Below are 25,820 nucleotides of genomic sequence, written 5' to 3' on the forward strand. Positions count from 1 at the left end.
AGGTTCATGCTGATTAACACAGAAAACAATTGGGGCTGTTAAACTTTCTTCAAATTCCATAGAAAATTAAGTTCAGCTATATTTTCCAGTACAGTGATAAAATGGCTGTTTGTATATACAAATATCAACATGCTTAACTACTGACTTTCCCCCAAAATATGTAGTATTTTAGTCTGTTTATATGGAATATGGGAGTTAGGTGAGGAGCCATTTCAGCATATGTATGACTTATTAAAAAACAAATTTTAAGTAAAACTGTATCCTAAACTGCATTATGGTATTGTACCCAAACATTGAATTTCAATGGGAGATTCAACTTCCTTTATAGGAACAAAACAGACTCCTGAATCTCTTACCACAAAAGTGGTCCAGACATGCAAATAGGCCCATTCACTTCAATGGGATTGATCAAATGATTAAGGGTTTACAGGATTAGATTCCAAGTTTGTAAATTGTTCTGGATGAAAATGACAATGCCTGAGCTGTGAGATCAGAAGGAGCTTCCTTCGACTAAAGGTGGGCAGATGTGTGATAGTCTTAGCTCCGTTGCTAAGAGGAGGGACATATTTTCAGCAAAGTTCTTGGCAGATTCCTGAGGCAGCTGGTTTAAGGTCATCAGTGTCCAGCATTATACTCTTCACTTATAGTTCTCTCACCCACAAAGATGGAAAATAAGGCATTTTTTTAAATTTGTTTTGCTGCTCCAGTTCCAGTTAGCAAAATGCATGTTAGACTAGTTTGGCTGTAAAGAATTCTAGGTACACTGGGGACAACACCTGATTCCTGTCAGGCTGCAGAATTGGGCTGACATCAGAATCCAAACATCCTTTTGTCAGTAAAAAGAAAAGGAGTACTTGTGGCACCTTAGAGACTAACCAATTTATTTGAGCATAAGCTTTCGTGAGCTACAGCTGATGAAGTGAGCTGTAGCTCACGAAAGCTTATGCTCAAATAAATTGGTTAGTCTCTAAGGTGCCACAAGTACTCCTTTTCTTTTTGCGAATACAGACTAACACGGCTGTTACTCTGAAACCTTTTGTCAGTGCAAGCATTCCTCTAATGATTTGGACTTGATGTGATGCAGTATGAATGTCACGGATAATTCAGACCAATGGAGAGAAACAGAATCAAAAACACTGTTTAAACACCTTCCGTTCCCCTCTCTCCCACTCCTCCCCTCTTGAGGTCTCCTGGCCAATTTAACAGCACAATACATATGCTAACAAACTTAAACAAAGCCTTTATTTAAGTTTGTTAGCATATTCATTGTGCTGTTAAAGCCATATAAAGAATGAATGCCCTCCCTAGCCATGTTCTGCTCCTTTAAGGAGCAGAGCGCAGCTCCACCCTCATCTCTGGAGGGTCGGGGCTAGCCCCAAGTCTTTCCGATACCCAATACCTGCTAAAATCTCTTGCTGGTACTGCCTGGGACCCCCTCTCTTCCATCCTTTGTTCCCCTTTGGCTGGAACTGGCTGGTCAGGTCACCGGGGTCCTGTCTCCTCAGCCCATTGTCCTCCCAGTGGCTTGAACCGGCTGACTTCCAAGCTGGAGGGTGGGGAGGGTTCACAGCCACCAGTTGCTAGGGTACCCAATCTCCAGGCCATTGTCTGGGATCCAGGCTGCTAGGCGAGGTCGTACCTGGTCCTCTGCAACAACAAACACCCTCACCCAAACCCTTTTTCCACATGCAGCACACAGGAAAACTGAGGCACCCACAGTGTTCATGCAAACCATTAAGAAAACCCCCCACTTTGTGTCATCCCCACCCTGCACCCCAGCTGGAGTCACTCCCACCCTGCACCCAGCCAGAGAACTACCCCCCCAGGTCACCCCACCCTGTACCACAGCCAGAGATCTTCCCCTGGGTTACCCCAACCCTTGCGCCCAACCAGAGAGCTACCCCCAGGGTCACCCCCAACCTTCACTGAGCCAGAGAGCTACCCCCGGGTCACCCCCAGCCTGCATCTAGCCAGAGAGCTACCCCCCGAGGTCACCCATACCCTGTACCCGAGCCAGAGAGCTATCCCTGGGTTTCCCCCACCCTGCACCTAGCCAGAGAGCTACTCCCCAGGGTCGCCCCCAGACTAGAGACCTGCCCCTGGGGGTCACCAATGCCCCCAGCCATGCTGGCCAGACAGAGCTTTGCCCCAGTCCCCTGTTTTGGGCTCCACAGGGTCTCCATGCATACCCCCTGTTGGTGCTGCTGCTCCTCCTCCCCTGCCAACACCCCTCACTGCCTCCCCCTGCAGGGCACCAATGTGGCAGCTGGCAAGGCTGTGGGCATCGTCATTGCCACAGGGGTGGGCACCGAGATCGGGAAGATCCGGGATGAGATGGCAGCCACGGAACAGGATAAGACGCCTCTGCAGCAGAAGCTGGATGAGTTCGGGGAGCAGCTCTCCAAGGTCATTTCGCTCATCTGCGTGGCCGTCTGGCTCATCAATATCGGCCACTTCAACGACCCCGTCCACGGCGGCTCCTGGATCCGTGGTGCCATCTACTACTTCAAGATCGCCGTGGCCCTGGCTGTGGCCGCCATTCCTGAAGGTCAGTCTGTGTGTCTGCGGGGCCTAGGGTCTGCCTGCTCTTCGGAGCCATTCCAGGGCCTGAGTGTCCAGGCTCCATATGCAGCCCCCTGGAGGTGAACAGATTCCAGCTGTTCCCAGCCCTGATCCTTCCCGGTCCAGAGCAGGCCCTGGCAGTGACTCCATGGTAACACACTGGACATTAACCTCTGCTCCCCTCCCTTGCAGGTCTCCCAGCGGTCATCACCACCTGCCTAGCCCTGGGCACCCGCCGCATGGCCAAGAAGAACGCCATTGTCCGGAGCCTGCCATCCGTGGAGACCCTGGGCTGCACCTCAGTCATCTGCTCCGACAAAACCGGCACCCTCACCACCAACCAGATGTCTGTGTGCAAGGTAAGGGGTGCCCCCCCTCCCTGGACAGCCCCCCCATGTGTCCCTGACCCGCATCCCCATGGGCCGCCAGCCCTGACCCTGTCTCTCTGTGTCTCTTGGCAGATGTTTGTTGTTGAGAAGGTGGAGGGAGATGTCTGTTCCCTGAATGAGTTGAGCATCACCGGATCCACCTACGCCCCTGAGGGAGAAGTGTGAGTGACCCCCGATATCCCCCTGACATCCTACATCCCCTGACACTCCCAACTTCAGCATCCCTCATGGCCCCTGACCCCAGCATCCACCATGGCCCTTGACATCCCCAACCCCAGCACCCCCTGACCCCTGACATCCCCCTAACCCCAGCATGCCCCATGACTCTTGACATTCCCATGACCCCTGTGTGACACTCCCCAGGGTAAAACCTGAACCACTGAACTGCTGTGTCCCCTTAACTCTCCAGCCCACAGTGCCTCTTTCACGGCCTTGCTAATGACAAGCAGCTTCTCTAGACTCTGCGCACACACAGCCATTAGCATGTACAGTCACTCCCAGAAAAGTTACATGAATGTGGTCCCAACCACTCCTGAACTATGACCTGCAAATTCTTAGCCCCAGCCTTGCACCCGAGAAATGTGCATCTTACACTGCTCAGGACCCCCACCCCGAACAGTGTACGCTTGTGAATAGTCCGTCATTCCATCAAAGGGAATGATCATGCACCAGCCTTGTTAACCTGACTAGAGATTCCCCAAACACTTAAACTGGTTTAGATAAAACCAGTTTATTAACCAGAGAATGAGAGAGTTTAAATGATTATAAGTGTTAAGGCACAAAGGTCAGAATGGGTTACAGAAGAAATACAAGATTAACACGCATCTATTTCCTAAACTTTACCCAGGCTAATAGTTTTAAACCAAAAAGGTTTCTCTCACCCAAAAACTTTCAGCAGTCTGTGCTAATTGGAAAGCCTCCCAACCAGGACTACCACCCCCACCCCCAGTTCTCCTATTGTCTTTCATGTGGTCTTGCTGCCATGAGTGGCGGTGGGGGAGGAGAGGTATTTGTGTGTTGTGTGTTCTCTATTCTTATACCCCAACCCCTTCTGCTGGAAAAATCCTTGCTGGGTCATGGGGTTAGGCAGTTCCATTGCATATGTAGTCTGTAAACTGTCCTTCATATGAATTGTAAATTCTTTTGTCTATACCTTCCCCCCTTCTTTTGAATGCCCGATTAAACAGGTAATGGCTCTTGAGCACTTGTGCTCAGTCTTTTTTGTTTTTTTCTGGAGAGCTAGTCATAGATTCATAGATATTAAGGTCAGAAGGGACCATTATGATCATCTAGTCTGACCTCCTGCACAACGCAGGCCACAGAATCTCACCCACCCACTCCTGCGATAAACCTCTCATCTATGTCTGAGCTATTGAAGTCCTCAAACCATGGTTTAAAGACTTCAAGGAGCAGAAAATCCTCCAGCAAGTCTATGAGTGTTCTCCAGAATTACAACATATTTTAGCAACACACTTATAGTAAAAGCTCATCATTTTACATGCAGTGCTTTTATATACCTTTTAACGGGACAACGATGTTCAGCAGATTATGAGTTTTCAAATAATACCTCACAAGGTATACTTTGTACAAAATTATATCATAACCATATAAAAGTGCTGAACATGTGTTAGCCGACGGCCAAGGATGTTTGGTGAGGTGCCAGCTATGCCCGTTTATACCATCCGTGACTTTAACCGCTAGGACGCACTGTCCCTTCGCGGCGGGCAGCCCGGGCTAGGCTGACGGATGCCCCAAGGTCCTAACCACCCGTGACTTTAACTGCTAGAGCTCAGAGCTCCTTCGCAGCGGGCAGTCAATACTGACTGACAGGTGCCCCAATGGCAGCACTAAGAGCCTCTCCACACCCGTGACTTTAACTGCTAGAGCTCAGAGCTCCTTCGCAGCGGGCAGCCAGGATTGACTGACAGGTGCCCCAAGAGTTTGCCCCGTGGAGGCGGCACAACTCAACGCTAGGCTCTTAGTACTCTCACCTAATGGCCAGGCTTTAGAGCCAAAACGGCTGAGGTTCTTTAATTGTGTTGGCTGCTTTACAGTAAACCAGAGAAAACAAGTCAGGCTTATGCACAAATGGTTACCAAAATTTATTAAGCTAGATTCTAATCACGTGGTTACAAAATTGCTAGTGCCTACTTATTTAAATGTAGAGATGTTACACACACAAACAAGTTACAAAACTGAAGCCACAATCCCAAAGAAAGAAAACAAAGTATAGAGCTCTATTTCAAAATATGTGTACACTAAAGATAGGAGATCAGGTGTGGGTGCTTCTTACCCTCCTTGCATCTCTCGATTCCAGTGGTGCCAAGCCAGGATCGGTCACTCAATTCCGCGGAAAGACGAATAAGGGACAAGGCTTAGGGACCCTCTTAGCTGCAGAAGCCTTGGGAGGCTGTCACTTATCTGACCAGCAGATAGATAGTGAAAAGCACTCAAAAATCATGGTGCTGTAGGTCCCCTACTTATACCTCTGTACTCCTTTATTCTCTTTCTCCTTTCTTATGCCAAATTGAGGCTGGTCTGTCTGGGTGACGCCAGCTTTCGCAAGAGTAGTTTACACTTGCAAGGGAGAGAAACAATAAGTGTCAACTACTGGACATTTCTTTTATCAGGGTAAATATTTTCCCAACTAGGATGTTGGTGTGTGTGCATCACGCTAGTTAGTAGGGGCTAAAAGCCATGTCTGTCACAGGGCCTCTGCCTGCTGTGAGCTTAATCGTTGTATCTGCTCCCAGAGGCACACTGTAGCAGCACACCTGTGCTTTCACAGCTTCAAAGGCTGTGCTGGAATATATGTTAAGTGCCCTGTTCCGGCTTCCTCCTGTGTTTCCAGCAATGCTGGTCTGGGGGGGGGGGGGTGGGGGGGCTGGCTGTCTGGCTACAACATGGCAGTACAGGATGTCACACCCTGACTCTCCCAACCCCAGCATCCCCCATGACCCCTGACATCCCTAACTCCAGCATCTCCCATGACCCAAACCCCCAGTATCCTCAGCCACCATGCAACCCCCATACTCCCACCATCCCCATGACTCCACTCTGTCGCTGACCTCCCCTCTGGGGCAATCTGTCACCATCCTTCATTGCTGCCTCTTGGTGTCCCCTCTCTCCCCCATCTCTGTGTGTCCCTGTCCCTCCCTCCCCTTCCCCATCTCTGTGCACCCCCCTTTCTTTACCACATCTCATCTCCCCCTCACTCCCTTACCCTGTCTCTCTGCAGGCTGAAGAATGACAAGCATGTGAAGGCTGGGCAGTACGATGGGTTGGTTGAACTGGCCACTATCTGTGCCCTCTGCAATGATTCCTCCTTGGATTACAATGAGGTGAACACCCCACATCCCGCCTGGGTCACCCTGCACCCCCAGGTCACCCTGCAACCCCCATTCTCCATCACATCTGCGTGACCCTGCACCACCCGTTCCCCAGATCCCGCCTGGGTCACCATGCACCCCGCATTCCCCGCCCCGCCTGGGTCACTCTGCACCCTCCATTCCCCACAACCCACCTGGGTCACCCTGCATCCCCCAGGTCACGCTGTCTGGGTCACCCTGCATCCCCCATTCCTAACCCTGCCTGGGTCACCCTGCACCCCCCATTTCCCACATCCCACCTGAGTCACCCTGCACCCACCAGGTCACTCTGCAACCCTCATTCTCCATTACACCTGCATGAACCAGCACCCCCCATTCCCCACCCAGCCTGGGTGACCCTGCACCCCCATTCCCCACATCCCGCCTGGGTCACCCTGCACCCCCCAGGTCACCCTGCCTGGGTCACCCTGCACCCCCCTTCCCTGCCCCGCCTGGGTCACCCTGCACCCCCCATTCCCCACCTCGCCTGGGTCACCCTGCACCCCCCAGGTCACCCCGACTGGGTCACCCTCAACCCCCCATTCCGCACCCTGCCTGGGTCACCCTGCACCCCCAGGTCACCCTGCAACCCCCATTCTCCATTACACCTGTGTGACCCTGCACCCCCCATTCCCCACCCTGCCTGGGTCCCCCTAAACCCCCCATTCCCCACATCCCGCCTGGGTCAGCCTGCATCTCCCAGGTCACCCTGCCTGGGTCACTCTGCACCCCCCCATTCCCCACATCCAACCTGCACCACCCAGGTCACCCTGCAACCCCCATTCTCCATTACACCTGCGTGACCCTGCACCCCCTATTCCCCACCCAGTCTGGGTCACCCTGCACCCCCCATTCCCCACATCCCGCCTGGGTCACCCTGCACCCCCAGGTCACCCTGCCTGGGTCATTCTGCACCCCCCAGGTCACCCTGCAACTCCCATTCTCCATTACACCTGCATGACCCTGCCCCCCCCATTCCCCACCCCGCCTGGGTCACCCTACACCCCTACAGGTCACCCTGCCTGGGTCACTCTGCACCCCCCATGCCCCACCCTGCCTGGGTCACCCTGCACCCCCCGTTCCTCACCATGTCTGGGTCACCCTTCACCCCCCCAGGTCACCCTGCATGGGTGACCCTGCACCACCCATTCCCCGCCCCGCCTCGGTCACCCTGCACCTCCCAGGTCACCCTGCAACCCCCATTCTCCATTACACCTGCGTGACCCTGCACCCCCTATTCCCCACCCAGCCTGGGTCACCCTGCACCCCCCATTCCCCACATCCCGCCTGGGTCACCCTGCACCCCCCAGGTCACTCTGCCTGGGTCATTCTGCATCCCCCAGGTCACCCTGCAACTCCCATTCTCCATTACACCTGCATGACCCTGCACCCCCCATTCCCCACCCCGCCTGGGTCACCCTACACCCCTCAGGTCACCCTGCCTGAGTCACCTGCACCCCCCATTCCCCGCCGTGCCTGGGTCACCCTGCACCCCCCAGGTCACCCTGCCTGGGTCACCCTGCACCCACTATTTCCCACATCCCACCTGGGTCACCCTGCACCCCCATTTCACCCTGCAACCCCCATTCTCTATTACACCTGCGTGACCCTGCACCCCCCATTCCCCACCCTGCCTGGGTCACCCTGCACCCCGCAGGTCACCCTGCCTGGGTCACCCTGCACCCACTATTCCCCACATCCCACCTGGGTCACCCTGCACCCTCCATGTCACCCTGCAACCCCCATTCTCCATTACACCTGCGTGACCCTGCACCCCCCCTTCCCCACCCTGCCTGGGTCACCCTGCACCCCCCATTCCCCACCCTGCCTGGATCACCCTACACCCCCCCAGGTCACCCTGCCTGGGTGACCCTGCACCCCCCATTCCCCGCCCCGCCTGGGTCACCCTGCACCCCCATTCCCCGCCCTGCCTGGGTCACCCTCCACCCCCCAGGTCACCCTGCAACCCCCATTCTCCATTACACCTGCATGACCCTGCACCCCCCATTCCCCACCCAGCCTGGGTCACCCTGCACCCCCCATTCCCCACATCCCGCCTGGGTCACCCTGCACCCCCCAGGTCACCCTGCCTGGGTCATTCTGCACCCCCCAGGTCACCCTGCAACTCCCATTCTCCATTACACCTGTATGACCCTGCACCCCCCATTCCCCACTCCGCCTGGGTCACCCTACACCCCTCCAGGTCACCCTGCCTGAGTCACCCTGCACCCCCCATTCCCCACCCCGCCTGGGTCACCCTGCACCCCCCAGGTCACCCTGCAACTCCCATTCTCCATTACACCTGCGTGACCCTGCAGCCCCTATTCCCCACCCAGCCTGGGCCACCCTGCACCCCCCATTCCCCACGTCCCGCCTGGGTCACCCTGCACCCCCCAGGTCACCCTGCCTGAGTCATTCTGCACTCCCCATTCTCCACATCCCACCTGGGTCACCCTGCACCCCCATGTCACCCTGCAACTCCCATTCTCCATCACACCTGCGTGACCCTGCACCCCCCATTCCCCACATCCTGCCTGGGTCACCATGCACCCCCCATTCCCCGCCCCACCTGGGTCACTCTGCACCCTCCATTCCTAACCCTGCCTGGGTCACCCTGCACCCCCCATTTCCCACATCCCACCTGGGTCACCCTGCACCCCCAGGTCACCCTGCCTGGGTCACTCTGCACCCCCCATTCCCCACGTCCCGCCTGGGTCACCCTGCACCCCCCAGGTCACCCTGCCTGGGTCACGCTGCACCTCCCATTCCCTGCCCCGCCTGGGTCACCCTGCATCCCCCATTCCCTGCCCCGCCTGGGTCACCCTGTACCCCCCAGGTCACCCTGCAACCCCCATTCTCCATTACACCTGCGTGACCCTGCACCCCCCATTCCCCACCCAGCCTGGGTCACCCTGCACCCCCCATTCCCCACATCCCGCCTGGGTCACCCTGCACCCCTCAGGTCACCCTTCCTGGGTCACCCTGCACCCCCCATTCCCCGCCCTGCCTGGGTCACCCTGCACCCCCCAGGTCATCCTGCAACCCCCATTCTCCATTACACCTGCGTGACCCTGCACCCCCTATTCTCCACCCAGCCTGGGTCACCCTGCACCCCCCATTCCCCACATCCCACCTGGGTCACCCTGCACCCCCCAGGTCACCCTGCAACCCCCATTCTCCATCACACCTGCGTGACCCTGCACCCCCTATTCCCCATCCAGCCTGGGTCACCCTGCACCCCCCAGGTCACCCTGCCTGGGTCATTCTGCACCCCCCAGGTCACCCTGCAACTTCCATTCTCCATTACACCTGCATGACCCTGCACCCCCCATTCCCCACCCCGCCTGGGTCACCCTACACCCCTGCAGGTCACCCTGCCTGAGTCACCCTACACCCCCCATTCCCCGCCCCACCTGGGTCACCCTGCACCCCCCAGGTCACCCTGCAACTCCCATTCTCCATTACACCTGCGTGACCCTGCAGCCCCTATTCCCCACCCAGCCTGGGCCACCCTGCACCCCCCATTTCCCCACGTCCAGCCTGGGTCACCCTGCACCCCCCAGGTCACCCTGCCTGAGTCATTCTGCACTCCCCATTCTCCACATCCCACCTGGGTCACCCTGCACCCCCCAGGTCACCCTGCAAGCCCCATTCTCCATCACACCTGCGTGACCCTGCACCCCCCATTCCCCACATCCTGCCTGGGTCACCATGCACTCCCCATTCCCCGCCCCGCCTGGGTCACTCTGCACCCTCCATTCCTAACCCTGCCTGGGTCACCCTGCACCCCCCCATTTCCCACATCCCACCTGGGTCACCCTGCACCCCCCAGGTCACCCTGCCTGGGTCACTCTGCACCCCCCATTCCCCACGTCCCGCCTGGGTCACCCTGCACCCCCCAGGTCACCCTGCCTGGGTCACCCTGCACCCCCATTCCCTGCCCCGCCTGGGTCACCCTGTACCCCCCAGGTCACTCTGCAACCCCCATTCTCCATTACACCTGCGTGACCCTGCACCCTCTATTCCCTACCCTGCCTGGGTCACCCTGCACTCCCCATTCCCCACCCTGCCTGGGTCACCCTGAACCCCCCAGGTCACCCTGCAACCCCCATTCTCCATTACACCTGTATGACCCTGCACCCCCCATTCCCCACCCCGCCTGGGTCACCCTGCACCCCCGAGGTCACCCCGCCTGGGTCACCCTCAACCCCCCATTCCCCACCCTGCCTGGGTCACCCTGCACCCCCAGGTCACCCTGTAACCCCCATTCTCCATCACACCTGCGTGACCCTGCACCCCCCATTCCCCACATCCTGCCTGGGTCACCATGCACCCCCCATTCCCCGCCCCGCCTGGGTCACTCTGCACCCTCCATTCCTAACCCTGCCTGGGTCACCCTGCACCCCCCATTTCCCACATCCCACCTGGGTCACCCTGCACCCCCCAGGTCACCCTGCTTGGGTCACTCTGCACCCCCCATTCCCCATATCCCTCCTGGGTCACCCTGCACCCCCCCGGTCACCCTGCCTGGGTCACCCTGCACCTCCGATTCCCTGCCCCGCCTGGGTCACCCTGCATCCCCCATTCCCTACATCCCGCCTGGGTCACCCTGCACCCCCCAGGTCACCCTGCAATCCCCATTCTCCATGACACCTGCGTGACCCTGCACCCCCCATTCCCCACATCCCGCCTGGGTCACCTTGCACCCCTCAGGTCACCCTGCCTGGGTCACCCTGCACCCCCCATTCCCCGCCCTGCCTGGGTCACCCTGCACCCCCCAGGTCACCCTGCAATCCCCATTCTCCATTACACCTGCGTGACCCTGCACCCCCTATTCTCCACCCAGCCTGGGTCACCCTGCACCCCCCATTCCCCACATCCCACCTGGGTCACCCTGCACCCCCCAGGTCACCCTGCAACCCCCATTCTCCATCACACCTGCGTGACCCTGCACCCCCTATTCCCCACCCAGCCTGGGTCACCCTGCACCCCCTATTCCTCACATCCCGCCTGGGTCACCCTGCACCGCCCAGGTCACCCTGCCTGGGTCATTCTGCACCCCCCAGGTCACCCTGCAACTGCCATTCTCCATTACACCTGCATGACCCTGCACCCCCCATTCCCCACCCCGCCTGGGTCACCCTACACCCCTCCAGGTCACCCTGCCTGAGTCACCCTACACCCCCCATTCACCGCCCCACCTGGGTCACCCTGCACCCCCCAGGTCACCCTGCAACTCCCATTCTCCATTACACCTGCGTGACCCTGCACCCCCTATTCCCCCCCCAGCCTGGGCCACCCTGCACCCCCCATTCCCAACGTCCCGCCTGGGTCACCCTGCACCCCCCAGGTCACCCTGCCTGAGTCATTCTGCACTCCCCATTCTCCACATCCCACCTGGGTCACCCTGCACCCCCCAGGTCACCCTGCAACCTCCATTCTCCATAACACCTGTATGACCGTGCACCCCCCATTCCCCACCGCGCCTGGGTCACCCTGCACCCCCCAGGTCACCCTGCCTGGGTCACCCTGCACCCCCGAGGTCACCCGCCTGGGTCACCCTCAACCCCCCATTTCCCACCCTGCCTGGGTCACCCTGCACCCCCAGGTCACCCTGCAACCCCCATTCTCCATCACACCTGCGTGACCCTGCACCCCCCATTCCCCACATCCTGCCTCGGTCACCATGCACCCCCCATTCCCCGCCCCGCCTGGGTCACTCTGCACCCTCCATTCCTAACCCTGCCTGGGTCACCCTGCACCCCCCATTTCCCACATCCCACCTGGGTCACCCTGCACCCCCCAGGTCACCCTACACCCCTCCAGGTCACCCTGCCTGAGTCACCCTACACCCCCCATTCACCGCCCCACCTGGGTCACCCTGCACCCCCCAGGTCACCCTGCAACTCCCATTCTCCATTACACCTGCGTGACCCTGCACCCCCTATTCCCCCCCCAGCCTGGGCCACCCTGCACCCCCCATTCCCAACGTCCCGCCTGGGTCACCCTGCACCCCCCAGGTCACCCTGCCTGAGTCATTCTGCACTCCCCATTCTCCACATCCCACCTGGGTCACCCTGCACCCCCCAGGTCACCCTGCAACCTCCATTCTCCATAACACCTGTATGACCGTGCACCCCCCATTCCCCACCGCGCCTGGGTCACCCTGCACCCCCCAGGTCACCCTGCCTGGGTCACCCTGCACCCCCGAGGTCACCCGCCTGGGTCACCCTCAACCCCCCATTTCCCACCCTGCCTGGGTCACCCTGCACCCCCAGGTCACCCTGCAACCCCCATTCTCCATCACACCTGCGTGACCCTGCACCCCCCATTCCCCACATCCTGCCTCGGTCACCATGCACCCCCCATTCCCCGCCCCGCCTGGGTCACTCTGCACCCTCCATTCCTAACCCTGCCTGGGTCACCCTGCACCCCCCATTTCCCACATCCCACCTGGGTCACCCTGCACCCCCCAGGTCACCCTGCACCCCCCATTCCCCACATCCCGCCTGGGTCACCCTGCACCCCCCAGGTCACCCTGCAACCCCCATTCTCCATTACACCTGCATGACCCTGCACCCCCCATTCCCCACGCCGCCTGGGTCACCCTGCACCCCCCCATTCCCCACCCTGCCTGGATCACCCTGCACCCCCCAGGTCACCCCACATGGGTCACCCTCAACCCCCCATTCCCCACCCTGCCTGGGTCACGCTGCACCCCCCAGGTCACCCTGCAACCCCCAGTCTCCATCACACCTGCGTGACCCTGCACCCCCTATTCCCCACCGCACCTGCATCACCCTGCAACCCCCATTCCCCACCCTGCCTGGTCACCCTAGATCCCCCATTCCCTGCCCCACCTGGGTCACCCTGTACCCCCCAGGACACCCTGCACCCCACATTTCCTACCCCGTCTGGGTCACCCTGGATTCCTCCCTCCTAGGTCACCCTCACCCCCCATCCCTCTCACTCCTACCTGGGCCCACGGACAGATTTAGGGGCAGGCACTGGGGTGCTGTTTTTGTTGTTAGTAACAACAAATGATGGAAGTCCTATTACTAAGGAATTAGCTGATTTACTAAAAGATAAGCAATGGAAACGTGAGGAAAGTGATGGACAGTCGTCCAGTTTTCCTGGCGGCGTAAAGGCGAGTGAAGATAAAGAAGAATGTGGCTCACATGAAAAGGAAGAAAAGTAATAACAAAGAGAAATCTGGTTTACATTAAAAGGAGAGAAATGGTAAAGAAGAATCAGCCTTCCACGATGAAACAGCAGTGAGAAAAATCACACACCACAACTCGATACATCAGATCTTGCTTTATGGCCGGCGATCCTAAATTCTGCCAATATGGATCGTACAATTTGGAACGGGGGGGTGGGGGGGAATAGAGGGTTTGATCTTTCCAGTAAATGAGCAGAAGCGACACTTCTCAAAGTCACACTGTGGTACAGTGCTCGAGAATGGGAGACACTGAATAGGCGTTGGCTAGTATGCTCGAAAGCAACAGACAAAGTGTTCTGGGTTTGTTGCAAAACGTTTGACAAGAATGCCAAATCATTGCTTGCATTTTCCGGATACAAGTTACTGGCGTAACTTAGCTGATGATCTGAAGCAACATGAAAAGTCACTCAGCCATTTTACAGCCTACTCCAAATGGATGGAGGTCGAGTCAAGGCTCAAGCTGAATAAATGCACAGGTGCAGAAAACCAGTGCATTATTAACATAGCAACTCAGCACTGGAGGAATGTGCTCGAGCGTCTGATCTCAATTACCCTCTTCCTTGTAGGGGTAGCTTGACTGTTATATGTGGGGCGGCGGGGGGGCGGGGGGGGAGGAAACCACACACACACACTGAAGCCAGTTCCCTTGGCTCACTGGTTTGGGGGACAGGATGGCTTAACAGGGGAGCTCCAGCTGGTGCTGGCGGCTGCTCCGGCACTGCATGTCGCTGCTCCCCGCTGAGGCTGCTGCTGCTGCTGCTGTCCCAGGGATGCCACATGCCGGGCTCCTGCTTCCCACCCACCAAAGCCCATTCCCATATCCCCTTCTCTTCCCCATCCCCCCCTGTTTCCACTCCCCACTGTCCCGTGCCCCATATCCCTCCCCTTCTCTTCCCCTCCCCTCCACATCCCACCCCCCCTTCTCCACTGTCTCTTTCCCCCCACCCCACCCCACCTCTTGCCCTGCCTCTGCCCCCACAGGCACTCCTGCTTGTACAGGAAACAAGCAGGCACTAGGGACCCAGGAGGCGGCATCCAGCTGTCAAGGCAGAGACCTGGAGAACATCTGCTCCATGTGGAGAGGGTGGGAGGGGGAGGCACAGCGTGGGAAGCCCCTTCCCCTCCTCTTGAAGGGCAGCACCACGCTCGCAGAAATGGGGGCGTGAAATGACACATGACCCCATGTAACTCCCTGCACTTCGCCTCTTTTGGGGGGGCAGTGCCCTCCCTACAGCCCCCCCCCCCAAACTACACCAATGCTCTTCCTTGCAAAGAATAATTTGTCTTTCCGGGGCTCCTTGGATAAGTTGTTCACTGAACATAACAGTAATTTCCTTGGTTTGGTAGAGCTCCTTGTGAAATACGACGATGTCATGCCTGAACACCTACTATGAATAGTTCGTAAAGAAGCAATGGACCATTACTGTAGCAAAGCAATTCAAAATGAATTGATTGACTTAATGGCAAGGAAGGTGCTTGTTACCACATTGATGCAGCTCAGCAAAGCAATGTACTACGCTATAATAATGGACTGCACTCCCAACAGTCGCCGTGAAAAGATGCCATTTACAGTAAGATTTGTTGACGACGAGGATGGCTGTATCCAAGGAAAGGAACACTTCATCTGTTTCTGACTCTACTGGAAAAGGCCTAACAGAACTATTCATGAACGTTTTGAATGAGAATAAAATAAGATGAGATTGCACCCTCAGCAAGTTCGAGGATGACACTAAGCTGTGGGGAGAGTTAGATACGCTGGGGGGTAGGGATAGGGTCCAGAGTGACCTAGACAAATTGGAGGATTGGGCCAAAAGAAATCTGATGACAAGGACAAGTGCAGAGTCCTGCACTTAGGATGGAAGAATCCTATGCACTGCTACAGGCTGGGGACTGACTGGCTAGGCAGCAGTTCTGCAGAAAAGGACCTGGGGATTACAGTGGACGAGAAGCTGGATATGAGTCAGCAGTATGCCCTTGTTGCCAAGAAGGCTAATGGCATATTGGGCTACATTAGTAGGAGCATTGCCAACAGATCGAGGGAAGTGATTATTCCCTTCTATTCAGCACTGGTCAGGCCACATCTGGAGTACTGCATTCAGTTTTGGGCCCCGCACTACAGAGAGGATGTGGACAAATTGGAGAGAGTCCAGCGGAGGGCAACAAAAACGGTTATGGGGTGGGGCACATGACTTATGGGAAGAGGTTGAAGGAACTGGGATTGTTTAGTCTGCAGAAGAGAAGAGTGAGGGGGGATTTGATAGCTGCTTTCAACTACTGGAACGGGGGTTCCAAAGAGGATGGAGCTCGTGTGTTCTCAGTGGGGACAGACGACAGAACAAGGAGCAATGGTCTCTAGTTGCAGTGGGGGAGGTCTAGTTGGATATTAGGAAACACTGTTTCACTAGGAGGGTGTTGAAGCACTGGAATGGGTTCCCTAGGGAGGAAGTGGAATCTATCCTTAGAGGTTTTTAAGGTCAGGCTTGACAAAGCCCTGGCTGGGATGATTTAGTTGGGGATTGGTCGTGCTTTGAGCAGGGGGTTGGACTAGATGACCTCCTGAGGTCCCTTCCAACCCTAATGTTCTATGATTCTCTGAAAGCTTCAGGACTGCTGTGGCCACACTACGACAATGGCGCAAACATGAAGGGAAGAAACAGTGGTGGCCAGGCAAGGATCCTTGCTCTGAATCCAAGGGCTTTCTTCGTGCCTTGTGGCGCCCATTCCCTCAACCTGGTTATGTCAAACACAGCTTTGTCATCTTTAGATTCAGTATCTCTCTTTGGAGTACTGCAAAAGATATACGTCTGGTTTTCAGCATCAACTATCGGTGGAAGATCCTCACGGACACTGTTACAAATCGAATGGTGCAGTTGCTAAGTGACACTCACTGGGAGAGTCGCATTGACAGTGTGAGGTACCAAGTGACTGAGGTTTACAATGCTTGACGGAACGGTCGCAGTCAAGTAAAGCCAAGGCCGGAATGCAGCATGAGGTGCCAAGCTTGGCAAACCAGATCACTGACTTCAAATGTCTGGTCTCAATTGTGGTTTGGCATGATATCCTGTTCCAAGCAAATGTTGTAAGCATGGCACTAGAAACTCAATCGATGGACATTGCGATCGCTACTACTTTGATGATGTTCTGGGCCAAGGTATTCGAAGCGCCACAGGCCGGCAGGGGCATTCTGAGAAAACGAGACCCACACGCAGCTAAGCAGCGAGTTATTTGCTTTATTGAAGGTTAGTGACACACCCACAACAGGGACTCCCAGCATTGCTGTCACGGAGGTGGAGAACCCAGCACACTTGCCTGGGACGGAGTCTGACGAAGGGGCAACCAGCGAGCCATAATAAGCAGTACACAGAAACAGCTCATGAATATATAATTAGGTACTTCCCTAAGGGGGCTTTCCGCTACCTGGCAACGGGCCATGCAAGGCAGACAAAACCGGCCTCAAACCAGTTAAAGTTGGTTCTCCATGTCCTACAGTGACCGGGCAGCCTCGAGAAAGCGTAAGTTCCCTAGCTAGGCCATAACAAGGTCTTCCGCAGTCCCTTACAGATGAGAAGCTGCCTTGATTTTGCTGTGGCTTTGATTTGAAGATGCCATCACTGCTGCCAAAGAAATGGCAGAAAACTTAGGAGTTGAGCCTGTCTTAAAGGAAACTCATGTTCACTGGAAGAAGAGACAGTTTGGTTACGAGGGTAGAGATGAGGTGATGGGATGTTCAGAAGAAAAATTCAAGAGGGAGTTTTTTTGCTCACTCATTGACACTGCTTGAGTGTCCAACGAAGAAAGGTTCGGACAATTGAAGCACCACAAAAAGATCGGGGGGAGGGTGTTGTATGACCTTAATAACCTGCTGGCAGACAGGAAAACACTCTTGAACAATTGTACAAACCTTCACCAGATGCTGACACATGGGGAATATTCAGACATCAATGATAAAGACCTCTATGTCAAATTGGACCACATCCATAACATTTTACCACTTGGTAGGCGCTCTCCACTCCAACTTCTCCAATTCATTCATGATGCAGAGCTAAAAGACTCTTTTCCTAATGTGTGGAGAGCTTTGAGGATTCTGCTCATGTTGCTAGTCACAGTTGTGAGTGGTGAGTGCAGTTTTTCAAAGCTCAGGCTCATTAAAACACATCTTCGATCGATGATGGCCAATGAGAGATTGACATCACTTGCTATTTTATCACTTGAAAATACCATTGGCCAGTCTTTGGATCTCTCGGACGCTGGGCTTCAGTTCATGAGGGCAAAGGCGAGAAAAGCCACCTTTTGAACCAAAGGACTAGGGTTAACTTTCTAAACCTGTCACCTACTGTAACACTAACTAACACAAGTCCACCCAAGGTCAGTGCACAGTTCCATTTCTTGATGTTAGTACATTTCAGCTATTCTTAAAATTAAAAGGTTTCTATAAGTTTAGAGGAAACAATTTTTTTATCTGCTTATATATCGCATGAATAAATACAGATTTTACAGATCCTAGTGTGCAAATTTATTGTCTTATATGACGGGGATAAATCATGCATGCACATTGTGCCTCACAGTTGTGAAATGGGCTACAAATGTAATAAAATATAAGGTATTCAGAAGTTTAACAAATGCGGGGGGTGCGGGTGCTGAAGATGCTCCTCTCCTGGGGTGACATTTGGTCTAGTGCCGGCCCTACCTGGGCCACCTGCATCCCCCATCCTGCTGCCCACCTGCCAGCATTACCCAGATCCCGCATGACCACCCTGCTGCCTGGACACGCCCGTCCCTGACCTGCTGCATGTACTTCCAGGCCAAGGGTGCCTATGAGAAGGTGGGGGAAGCCACCGAGACGGCTCTGACCTGCCTGGTGGAGAAGATGAATGTTTTCAACACAGATGTGCGGAGTCTGTCCAAAGTGGAACGCGCCAATGCCTGCAACTCTGTAAGTGTTCATCCACCAGGACCTTTGCCCCAGATACCACCCCACCTTTGCCCCAGATACCACCCCACTGCCCCCTCCAAGACCCCCCAGTGCCCCTCCCCACCATGCCAATGCCTGCAACTGTGTGAGCATTTGCCCCCCTACTATTCATAACCACCCACTCTGCCTCCTCCCATCTGGCTCAGCAGGAGATGTGTTGTGCTGGGCTCCCCAGGGAGTCACACTCTCCTGGTCTGGTCTATTCCCCCCCATTCCCTCCCACAGGCTGGCCGGTTAGGGTCTGTCCCTGTAGTCCCTGAGTTGGGGGGAGGAGCTGCCCTGGGCTCCATGTCTGGTGCTTTTTGGGGGTCACTGCTCCCCCATTAGCCCCTGTTCTGCCCTCCCCAGGTGATTAAGCAGCTGATGAAGAAGGAGTTCACCCTGGAGTTCTCCCGTGACAGGAAGTCCATGTCTGTGTACTGCTCCCCTGCCAAGGCCTCCCGCGCAGCTGTCAGCAACAAGATGTTCGTCAAGGTCAGTGCCACGGAAACCAGGGTACTCTGGGTATCCCCCAGCTGCCTCCTCTTATCCCCACGGAAACCAGGGTACCCAGTGTCACAGAGCTACGGTGGGTTGGATGCTCTGTCTTTTATCCAAACCCTTTGGGAATGCCCCTATTGTTTACTAGGCCTAGCTTGTCACCAGGGGGAGCCACATGGCCCCACAATTCTGAGAAGGGGCTTCTGGGTACCAGCCTCCTTATCTCTCGGTGACCTCCTGCCAGTCAGGGAGCCGGAGCCAGTGGAGAACTGAGCTGTCCCGTGCAGCCCTGTTCCCCAAACTCCATCTCTCTCGGCCTGTCCCGCTCTCGCTCTGTCCCCGCTGGGCTCCGTCCGTCCGCCTCTCTCTCTGTCCGTCCGTCTCTCTCCGTCCGTCCGCCTCTCTCTGTCCGTCCGTCCGTCTCTCGCTCTGTCCCTGCTGGGGTCTGTTCATCTGCCTCTCTCTGTCCGTCCGTCTCTCGCTCTGACCCCGCTGGGCTCCGTCTGTCTGCCTCTCTGTCCGTCCGTCTCTCTCTGTGCATCCGCCTCTCTCTCTGTCCATCTGTCTCTCGCTCTGTCCCTGCTGGGGTCCGTTCGTCTGCCTCGCTCTGTCCATCCGTCTCTCACTCTGTCCGTCCGTCTCTCTCTCTCTGTCCCCGCTGGGGTCCATTCGTCCGCCTCTCTCTGTTCGTCTGTCTCTCACTCTGTCCGTCCGCCTCTCTCTCTCTGTCCCCACTGGGCTCTGTCCACCCGCCTCTCTCTCTGTCTATCCGTCTCTCGCTCTGTCCCAGCTGGGCTCTGTCCGTCCGCCTCTTTCTGTCCGTCCATCTCTCTCTCTGTCCGTCTGTCTCTTGCTCTCTCCGTCCGCCTCTCTCTCTGTCCATCTGTCTCTCTCTCTGTCCGTCCATCTCTCGCTCTGTCCCCACTGGGCTCCGTCCATCCGTCTCTGGCTCTGTCTGTCCGTCTCTCTCTCTCTGTCCCCACTGGGCTCCGTCCATCCGTCTCTCTCTCTGTACATCCATCTCTCGCTCTGTCCATCCACCTCTCACTCTGTCCCCGCTGGGCTCCATCCATCCATCTCTCACTCTGGCTGTCTGACTCTCGCTCTGTCGGTCCGCCTTTCTCTCTGTCCCGTCCATCTCTCGCTCTGTCCTCCCTGGGCTCCGTCCATCCATCTCTTTCTCTGTCCATCTGTCTCTCTCTCTGTCCCCGCTGGGCTCCATCCATCCATCTCTCACTCTGTCCATCCGCCTCTCTCTCTGTCCGTCTGTCTCTCGCTCTGTCTGCACTGGGCTCCGTCCATCCGCCTCTCTCTGTCCATCTGTCTCTCACATTGTCCATCCGTTTCTTGCTCTGTCCCTGCTGGGCTTCGTCCGCCCGCCTCTCGCTCTGTCTGTCCGCCTCTCTCTCTGTCCGTCCACCTCTCTTTCTGTCCGTCTGTCTCTTGCTCTGTCCCCGCTGGGCTCCGTCCATCCGCCTCTCTCTCTGTCCATCCATCTCTTGCTCTGTCCCCGCTGGGCTCCATCCATCCATCTCTCACTCTGGCTGTCTGACTCTCACTCTGTCGGTCCGCCTTTCTCTCTGTCCCGTCCATCTCTCGCTCTGTCCTCCCTGGGCTCCGTCCATCCATCTCTTTCTCTGTCCATCTGTCTCTCTCTCTGTCCCCGCTGGGCTCCATCCATCCATCTCTCACTCTGTCCATCCGCCTCTCTCTCTGTCCGTCTGTCTCTCGCTCTGTCTGCACTGGGCTCCGTCCATCCGCCTCTCTCTGTCCATCCGTCTCTCACATTGTCCATCCGTTTCTTGCTCTGTCCCTGCTGGGCTTCGTCCGCCCGCCTCTCGCTCTGTCCGTCCGCCTCTCTCTCTGTCCGTCCACCTCTTTCTGTCCGTCTGTCTCTTGCTCTGTCCCCGCTGGGCTCCGTCCATCCGCCTCTCTCTCTGTCCATCCATCTCTTGCTCTGTCCCCGCTGGGCTCCGTCCATCCATCTCTCTCTGTCCGTCCATCTCTCACTCTGTCCCCGCTAGGCTCCGTTCATCTGCCTCTCTCTCTGTCCATCCTTCTCTCGCTCTGTTTGTCTGCCTCTCTCTCTGTCTGTCTGCCTCTCTTTCTGTCCATCCGTCTCTCACTCTGTCCGTCTGTCTCTTGCTCTGTCCCCACCTCACTCTGTCTGTCCGTCCATCTCTCTCTCTCTCTCTCTCATGCTCTTGCTCCCAAAGGGTGCCCCTGAGGGGGTTATTGACCGCTGTAACTATGTCCGAGTGGGCACCACCCGTGTCCCCCTCACGCCCCTGGTGAAAGACAAGATCTTGACCATCATCAAGGAGTGGGGGACGGGGCGGGACACACTGCGCTGCCTGGCTCTGGCCACACGTGACACCCCCCCAAGGAGAGAGGACATGGTGCTGGAGGACTCTGCCAAGTTTGTCGAGTATGAGGTCAGGTTCAGCCCCCCCCCCGCCCCCCACCCATGGGATGGTGGAGCAGTGTTTGCGGGGGGTCAGTGCTGGTTGGGAGAGTGGTTGGGGGGTTGGATGGGGGCTGGTTGAGGCAGTGGTTGGGGGGTCGGATGGGGGCTGGTTGAGGCAGTGGTTGGGGGGGTTAGGGTGGGGGTTGGTTGGGGCAGTGGTTGGGGGGTTGGTTGGAGAGTGGCTGAGGGGTCAGGGTGGGGATTGTTTGGGGGGATGAGCATGGGGGTTGGTTAGGACATAGTTGGGGGATGAAGGCAGGGGCGTGGTTGGGGAAGGTTTGGGGAGATGAAAGCAGGGGTTGGTTCAGGGCTGGGAGTGGGGGGCTGGGGGGTTGTTTAGGGAGTGGTTCAGGGAATGGGGGCGAGGTGGTTGGGGCGTGGTTTGGGGGTGAGTGTGGGGATGTGGTTAGGGGATGGATAGGGCAGTTGGGGGTGAGGATGGGGGTGTGGTTGGGTGAATGGGGTGGGGTGGTTGGGGTGTGTTTGGGAGATGGGGAGGGTTGGTTGGGAGAGTGGGGGTGGGGTTGGGGGATGGGAGTATGGTTGAGGGCATGGATGGGGGAGTGTGCGGGGTTTGGTTAGAGCATGTTTGGGGGCTGGTGGACTGGTTGGGGCATGGTTGGGGAATGGGGGATGGTTGGGGAGTGGTTGCGGGATGGGGCAGGGGTTGGTTGGGGTGTGGTGGGGGGGGATTGGGGCTGGTCTGGGTTGGGTTGGGGGATGGGGGTTGGCTGGGGTCTGGTTGGAGGGTTGCTATGGGCTCAGCATGTGCTAATAGCTCCCCCCCCAAAGGTGGACCTGACCTTTGTGGGCTGTGTGGGGATGTTGGACCCACCCCGGAAGGAGGTGATGGGCTCCATCCAGTTGTGCCGTGACGCCGGCATCCGCGTCATCATGATCACGGGGGACAACAAGGGCACGGCCATCGCCATCTGCCGCCGCATCGGGATCTTCACCGAGGAGGAGGAGGTGATGGGCAGGGCCTACACAGGCCGCGAGTTCGACGACCTGCCCCCCGCTGAGCAGCGCGAGGCCTGCAAGCGGGCCTGCTGCTTCGCCCGTGTCGAGCCCACCCACAAATCCAAGATCGTGGAGTTCCTGCAGTCCTTTGATGAGATCACAGCCATGGTGAGGGGGGACCCTAGGGGGGTGCCATAGTGAGGATGGGATCACTGGGGTGGGGGCAGAGAGCAGGGGAAGGGAAGAGGGTCCCTGCCATGGCAGGAGGAGACAGGCTGTGCTAAGGAACTGTGAGCTCAGGGATGCGGGGGTCAGCGGGGTTTGGGGATCCCACACTCAGTGGCTTACCCCTCTCACACACAGACAGGCGACGGGGTGAATGATGCCCCTGCGCTGAAGAAGGCCGAGATCGGCATCGCCATGGGCTCTGGCACAGCTGTGGCCAAGACGGCCTCCGAGATGGTCCTGGCTGACGACAACTTCTCCACCATCGTGTCTGCCGTGGAGGAGGGCAGGGCCATCTACAACAACATGAAGCAGTTCATCCGCTACCTCATTTCCTCCAACGTGGGCGAGGTCGTATGGTGAGTGCCCCGCCCCCCGACTGCAACCATCCTGTCCACTCAACCCACCCCCAGCCATGCCAACCTTCGCTCCCCTCCCCAGCCACGCCAGCCTTCTCCCTCCCCTTCCCCAGCCATGCCAGACGTCCCCTCCCCTCTCCCACCTACACCAGCCTTCCCCTCCCCTCACCCCAAGCCACGCCAGCCTTGTCCCTCCCCTCTTTTCCCCTCCCCCAGCCATGCCAAGCTTGTCCCTCCCCTCCTTCCAGCCACGCCAGACTTGCCCCCACCCAACCCCCAGCCACACCTGACTTGTCCTTCCCCTCCCCCAGCCACACCAGCCTTGTGTGATGAAGTGGGAATTTTCTGTAGTGTTTTTGAGTCCTATGTGGGCCTCAGTTTCCCCTGTATTTTGCATGGCTTCCTGGGGCAGGGCGGGGCTAAATTTGTTCTCACCACAGTGTGTGTCACCTCACTGACTGAGCAGGGAGAGGCGATTTCAGTGGGCTGGCTGAGGCCCACCCCCTCAATGAAAAATCAGAACAATGGAAGCCCCTCCCCAGGACATGGTCCGCTGCGCCCACCCAGCCAGCAGGCGATGGGTTCCCCGCCTCTCAGCTGGAGGCTGAGCAGAGATCCAGCTCCATCTGGACTAGGGGCTGAGGTGCGGGTAGGGGAATAGAGGGCTGCCTGCTGGAAGCTCTTACCTGGGACCTGCCAAGCAGGTCAGACAGAGGGACGGACAGACAGACAGAGCCTGTGCCAAGGGTTTCCCCACAGCCTGGCAGGGCTCTGGGCTGAGCAGAATGGACTGGGCTGTAACCTGCACCCCTCTGCGCGACCCTAAGGGCTCCCTGTGCCTTGCCCAGCTGACTAACACACCTGACTGTGCGCCAGTGTTGAGGGACTGTCCCTGCCATGCTGGGTGAGGGCACCGTCCTGGCAGCGTGGGCGCGTCTCTGCCAGGGTCTGGCTCAGCGGGACTCACTGGGCAGAGCTCACGGGGGAAGCAGGAGGCTGCAGCCCAGAGATCCAGTCCAAGGAGGCAGTGAGGCCGTGTGGCTGACCCTGGAGGAAGAGGGACACACCAGGGGGTTTGACACACTGAAGGAGACCCCTAGAGACGGCTGCAAAGCTGGGGGTGTCGCACTGATCCTGGAGATCCGGGACACCTTGCCCTGCCCCCCCCAAACACACCAGCCCTGCCCCTCTTCTGTCTCTCACTCCCCCTGTCTCCCCACAGTATCTTTCTCACAGCTGCTCTGGGCCTTCCAGAAGCCTTGATCCCCGTGCAGCTGCTGTGGGTGAACCTGGTGACTGACGGGCTCCCGGCCACTGCTCTGGGCTTCAACCCCCCGGACCTGGACATCATGGACAAGCCGCCCCGCAGCCCCAAGGAACCCCTCATCAGTGGCTGGCTCTTCTTCCGCTACATGACCATTGGCGGTAAAGCCCTCCCACCCTCTCCTGCAAAGCCCCATCCCCTTCTGCCCCGCATTCATGCTTCCCCTCTCTGCTCTGCCCACAGGCTACGTCGGAGCTGCCACGGTGGGTGCCGCTGCCTGGTGGTTCCTCTATGCAGAAGATGGTCCTGGCGTCTCCTATCACCAGCTGGTGAGAGCTGGCCCCAGTGCAGAGCTGGGGGGCCTGTGCTGTGTGTGTGTGGGGAGGGCTCAGCTGGGTGCTCTCCCCAGCAGTCAGTGCTGGCCCCAATGCCCCAGTGCAGAGCTGGGGGGCCTGTGCTCGGGCGGGGGAGGGGGGGGATTCTGTGTCCCTTGCAAGGAGCCGTGTGGGGCAGGAGTTCGGATGGCAGCACTGTGCTGTCTGCATTTTGACACCCCCCTCCCCCCCAGTCCCATTTCATGCAGTGCACGGAGGAAAACGTGGACTTTGAGGGGCTGGACTGCGAGGTATTCGAGTCGCCTGTGCCCATGACCATGGCCCTGTCTGTGCTGGTCACCATCGAGATGTGCAACGCCCTCAACAGGCAAGGACCCCTCCCTGCCCTCCCCTCCCCTCCCCACCCACCGGCCCAGCCCCTCGCTCACTCTGCTGCTCTCTCTGCACAGCCTGTCTGAGAACCAGTCCCTGGTGCGCATGCCACCCTGGGTGAACATCTGGCTGCTGAGCTCCATCTGCCTCTCCATGTCCCTGCACTTCCTCATCCTCTACGTCGACCCCCTGCCCGTAAGTGCGGCCCTGCCCAGGTGCCTGTGCAGCACAGTGCCCAGGCGGGGGGAGGAGGGGCGGGTTACTCTCACCGCCAATGGTAGAAGGTCCCATCTGCTCCCACCCCTCCCTGAGCCCTGCTCCCCAGGGCTCTGGCATTGCCCATCCCCAGCACCAGAGGCTCTGGGCTTGCCCTGTGGAGACATTTCCCCAGGCTCGAGTGCCCCTGCCTTGTTCTCCCCATGACCTCCTCCTCCCGCTTTGCTGTCCCCCCCCCCGCCCAGATGATCTTCAAACTGACACCACTGGACCTGACCCACTGGCTTGTGGTGCTGAAGATCTCGTTCCCTGTCATCCTCCTGGATGAGGTGCTGAAATTTGTCGCCCGGGACTACCTGGAAGGTAAGGATGCATCCCTGCCATGGGGCAGGCCTGGGTCACCTGGCCCAGCTGCAGCCCCATAGGAGCCTCCCAGCAGGATTCATCAGTTGGAGCTGTGTTGTGAATTTGTGCAGATGCCAGTCCCACCCGATGGGACACAGCGCAGGGACCTGCCCCCAAGCTCCAGCTGGCACCAGGGTGCCACCCCCTTCTCTGTCTTCCATCCCCTCCATACCACTAACCACGAACCATCAGCATCACCTGCCATGTAACAGACCCATCAGGGC

At 57.6% G+C, this 25,820-nt stretch overlaps 1 protein-coding gene across 1 annotated transcript in view; it reads left to right on the forward strand.

The window, feature by feature from the left end:
* Positions 1-25,616, forward strand: part of ATP2A1 (ATPase sarcoplasmic/endoplasmic reticulum Ca2+ transporting 1) — a 39,588-nt gene extending 13,972 nt beyond the window's left edge. Inside the window, exons 8-21 of the mRNA XM_077806870.1 lie at positions 2,251-2,548; positions 2,755-2,921; positions 3,024-3,112; positions 6,190-6,292; positions 18,343-18,474; positions 18,862-18,987; positions 21,210-21,428; positions 22,253-22,588; positions 22,784-23,004; positions 24,227-24,429; positions 24,512-24,597; positions 24,837-24,970; positions 25,053-25,170; positions 25,437-25,616. Of these exons, the coding sequence (XP_077662996.1) occupies positions 2,251-2,548; positions 2,755-2,921; positions 3,024-3,112; positions 6,190-6,292; positions 18,343-18,474; positions 18,862-18,987; positions 21,210-21,428; positions 22,253-22,588; positions 22,784-23,004; positions 24,227-24,429; positions 24,512-24,597; positions 24,837-24,970; positions 25,053-25,170; positions 25,437-25,616 (2,412 nt within the window). The remainder of the gene's footprint in view (positions 1-2,250; positions 2,549-2,754; positions 2,922-3,023; positions 3,113-6,189; positions 6,293-18,342; positions 18,475-18,861; positions 18,988-21,209; positions 21,429-22,252; positions 22,589-22,783; positions 23,005-24,226; positions 24,430-24,511; positions 24,598-24,836; positions 24,971-25,052; positions 25,171-25,436) is intronic.
* Positions 25,617-25,820: the final 204 nt, after the last annotated feature.

The sequence above is a fragment of the Eretmochelys imbricata genome, unplaced genomic scaffold, assembly GCF_965152235.1.
Source record: "Eretmochelys imbricata isolate rEreImb1 unplaced genomic scaffold, rEreImb1.hap1 Scaffold_34, whole genome shotgun sequence".
Lineage (NCBI taxonomy): Eukaryota > Metazoa > Chordata > Testudines > Cheloniidae > Eretmochelys > Eretmochelys imbricata.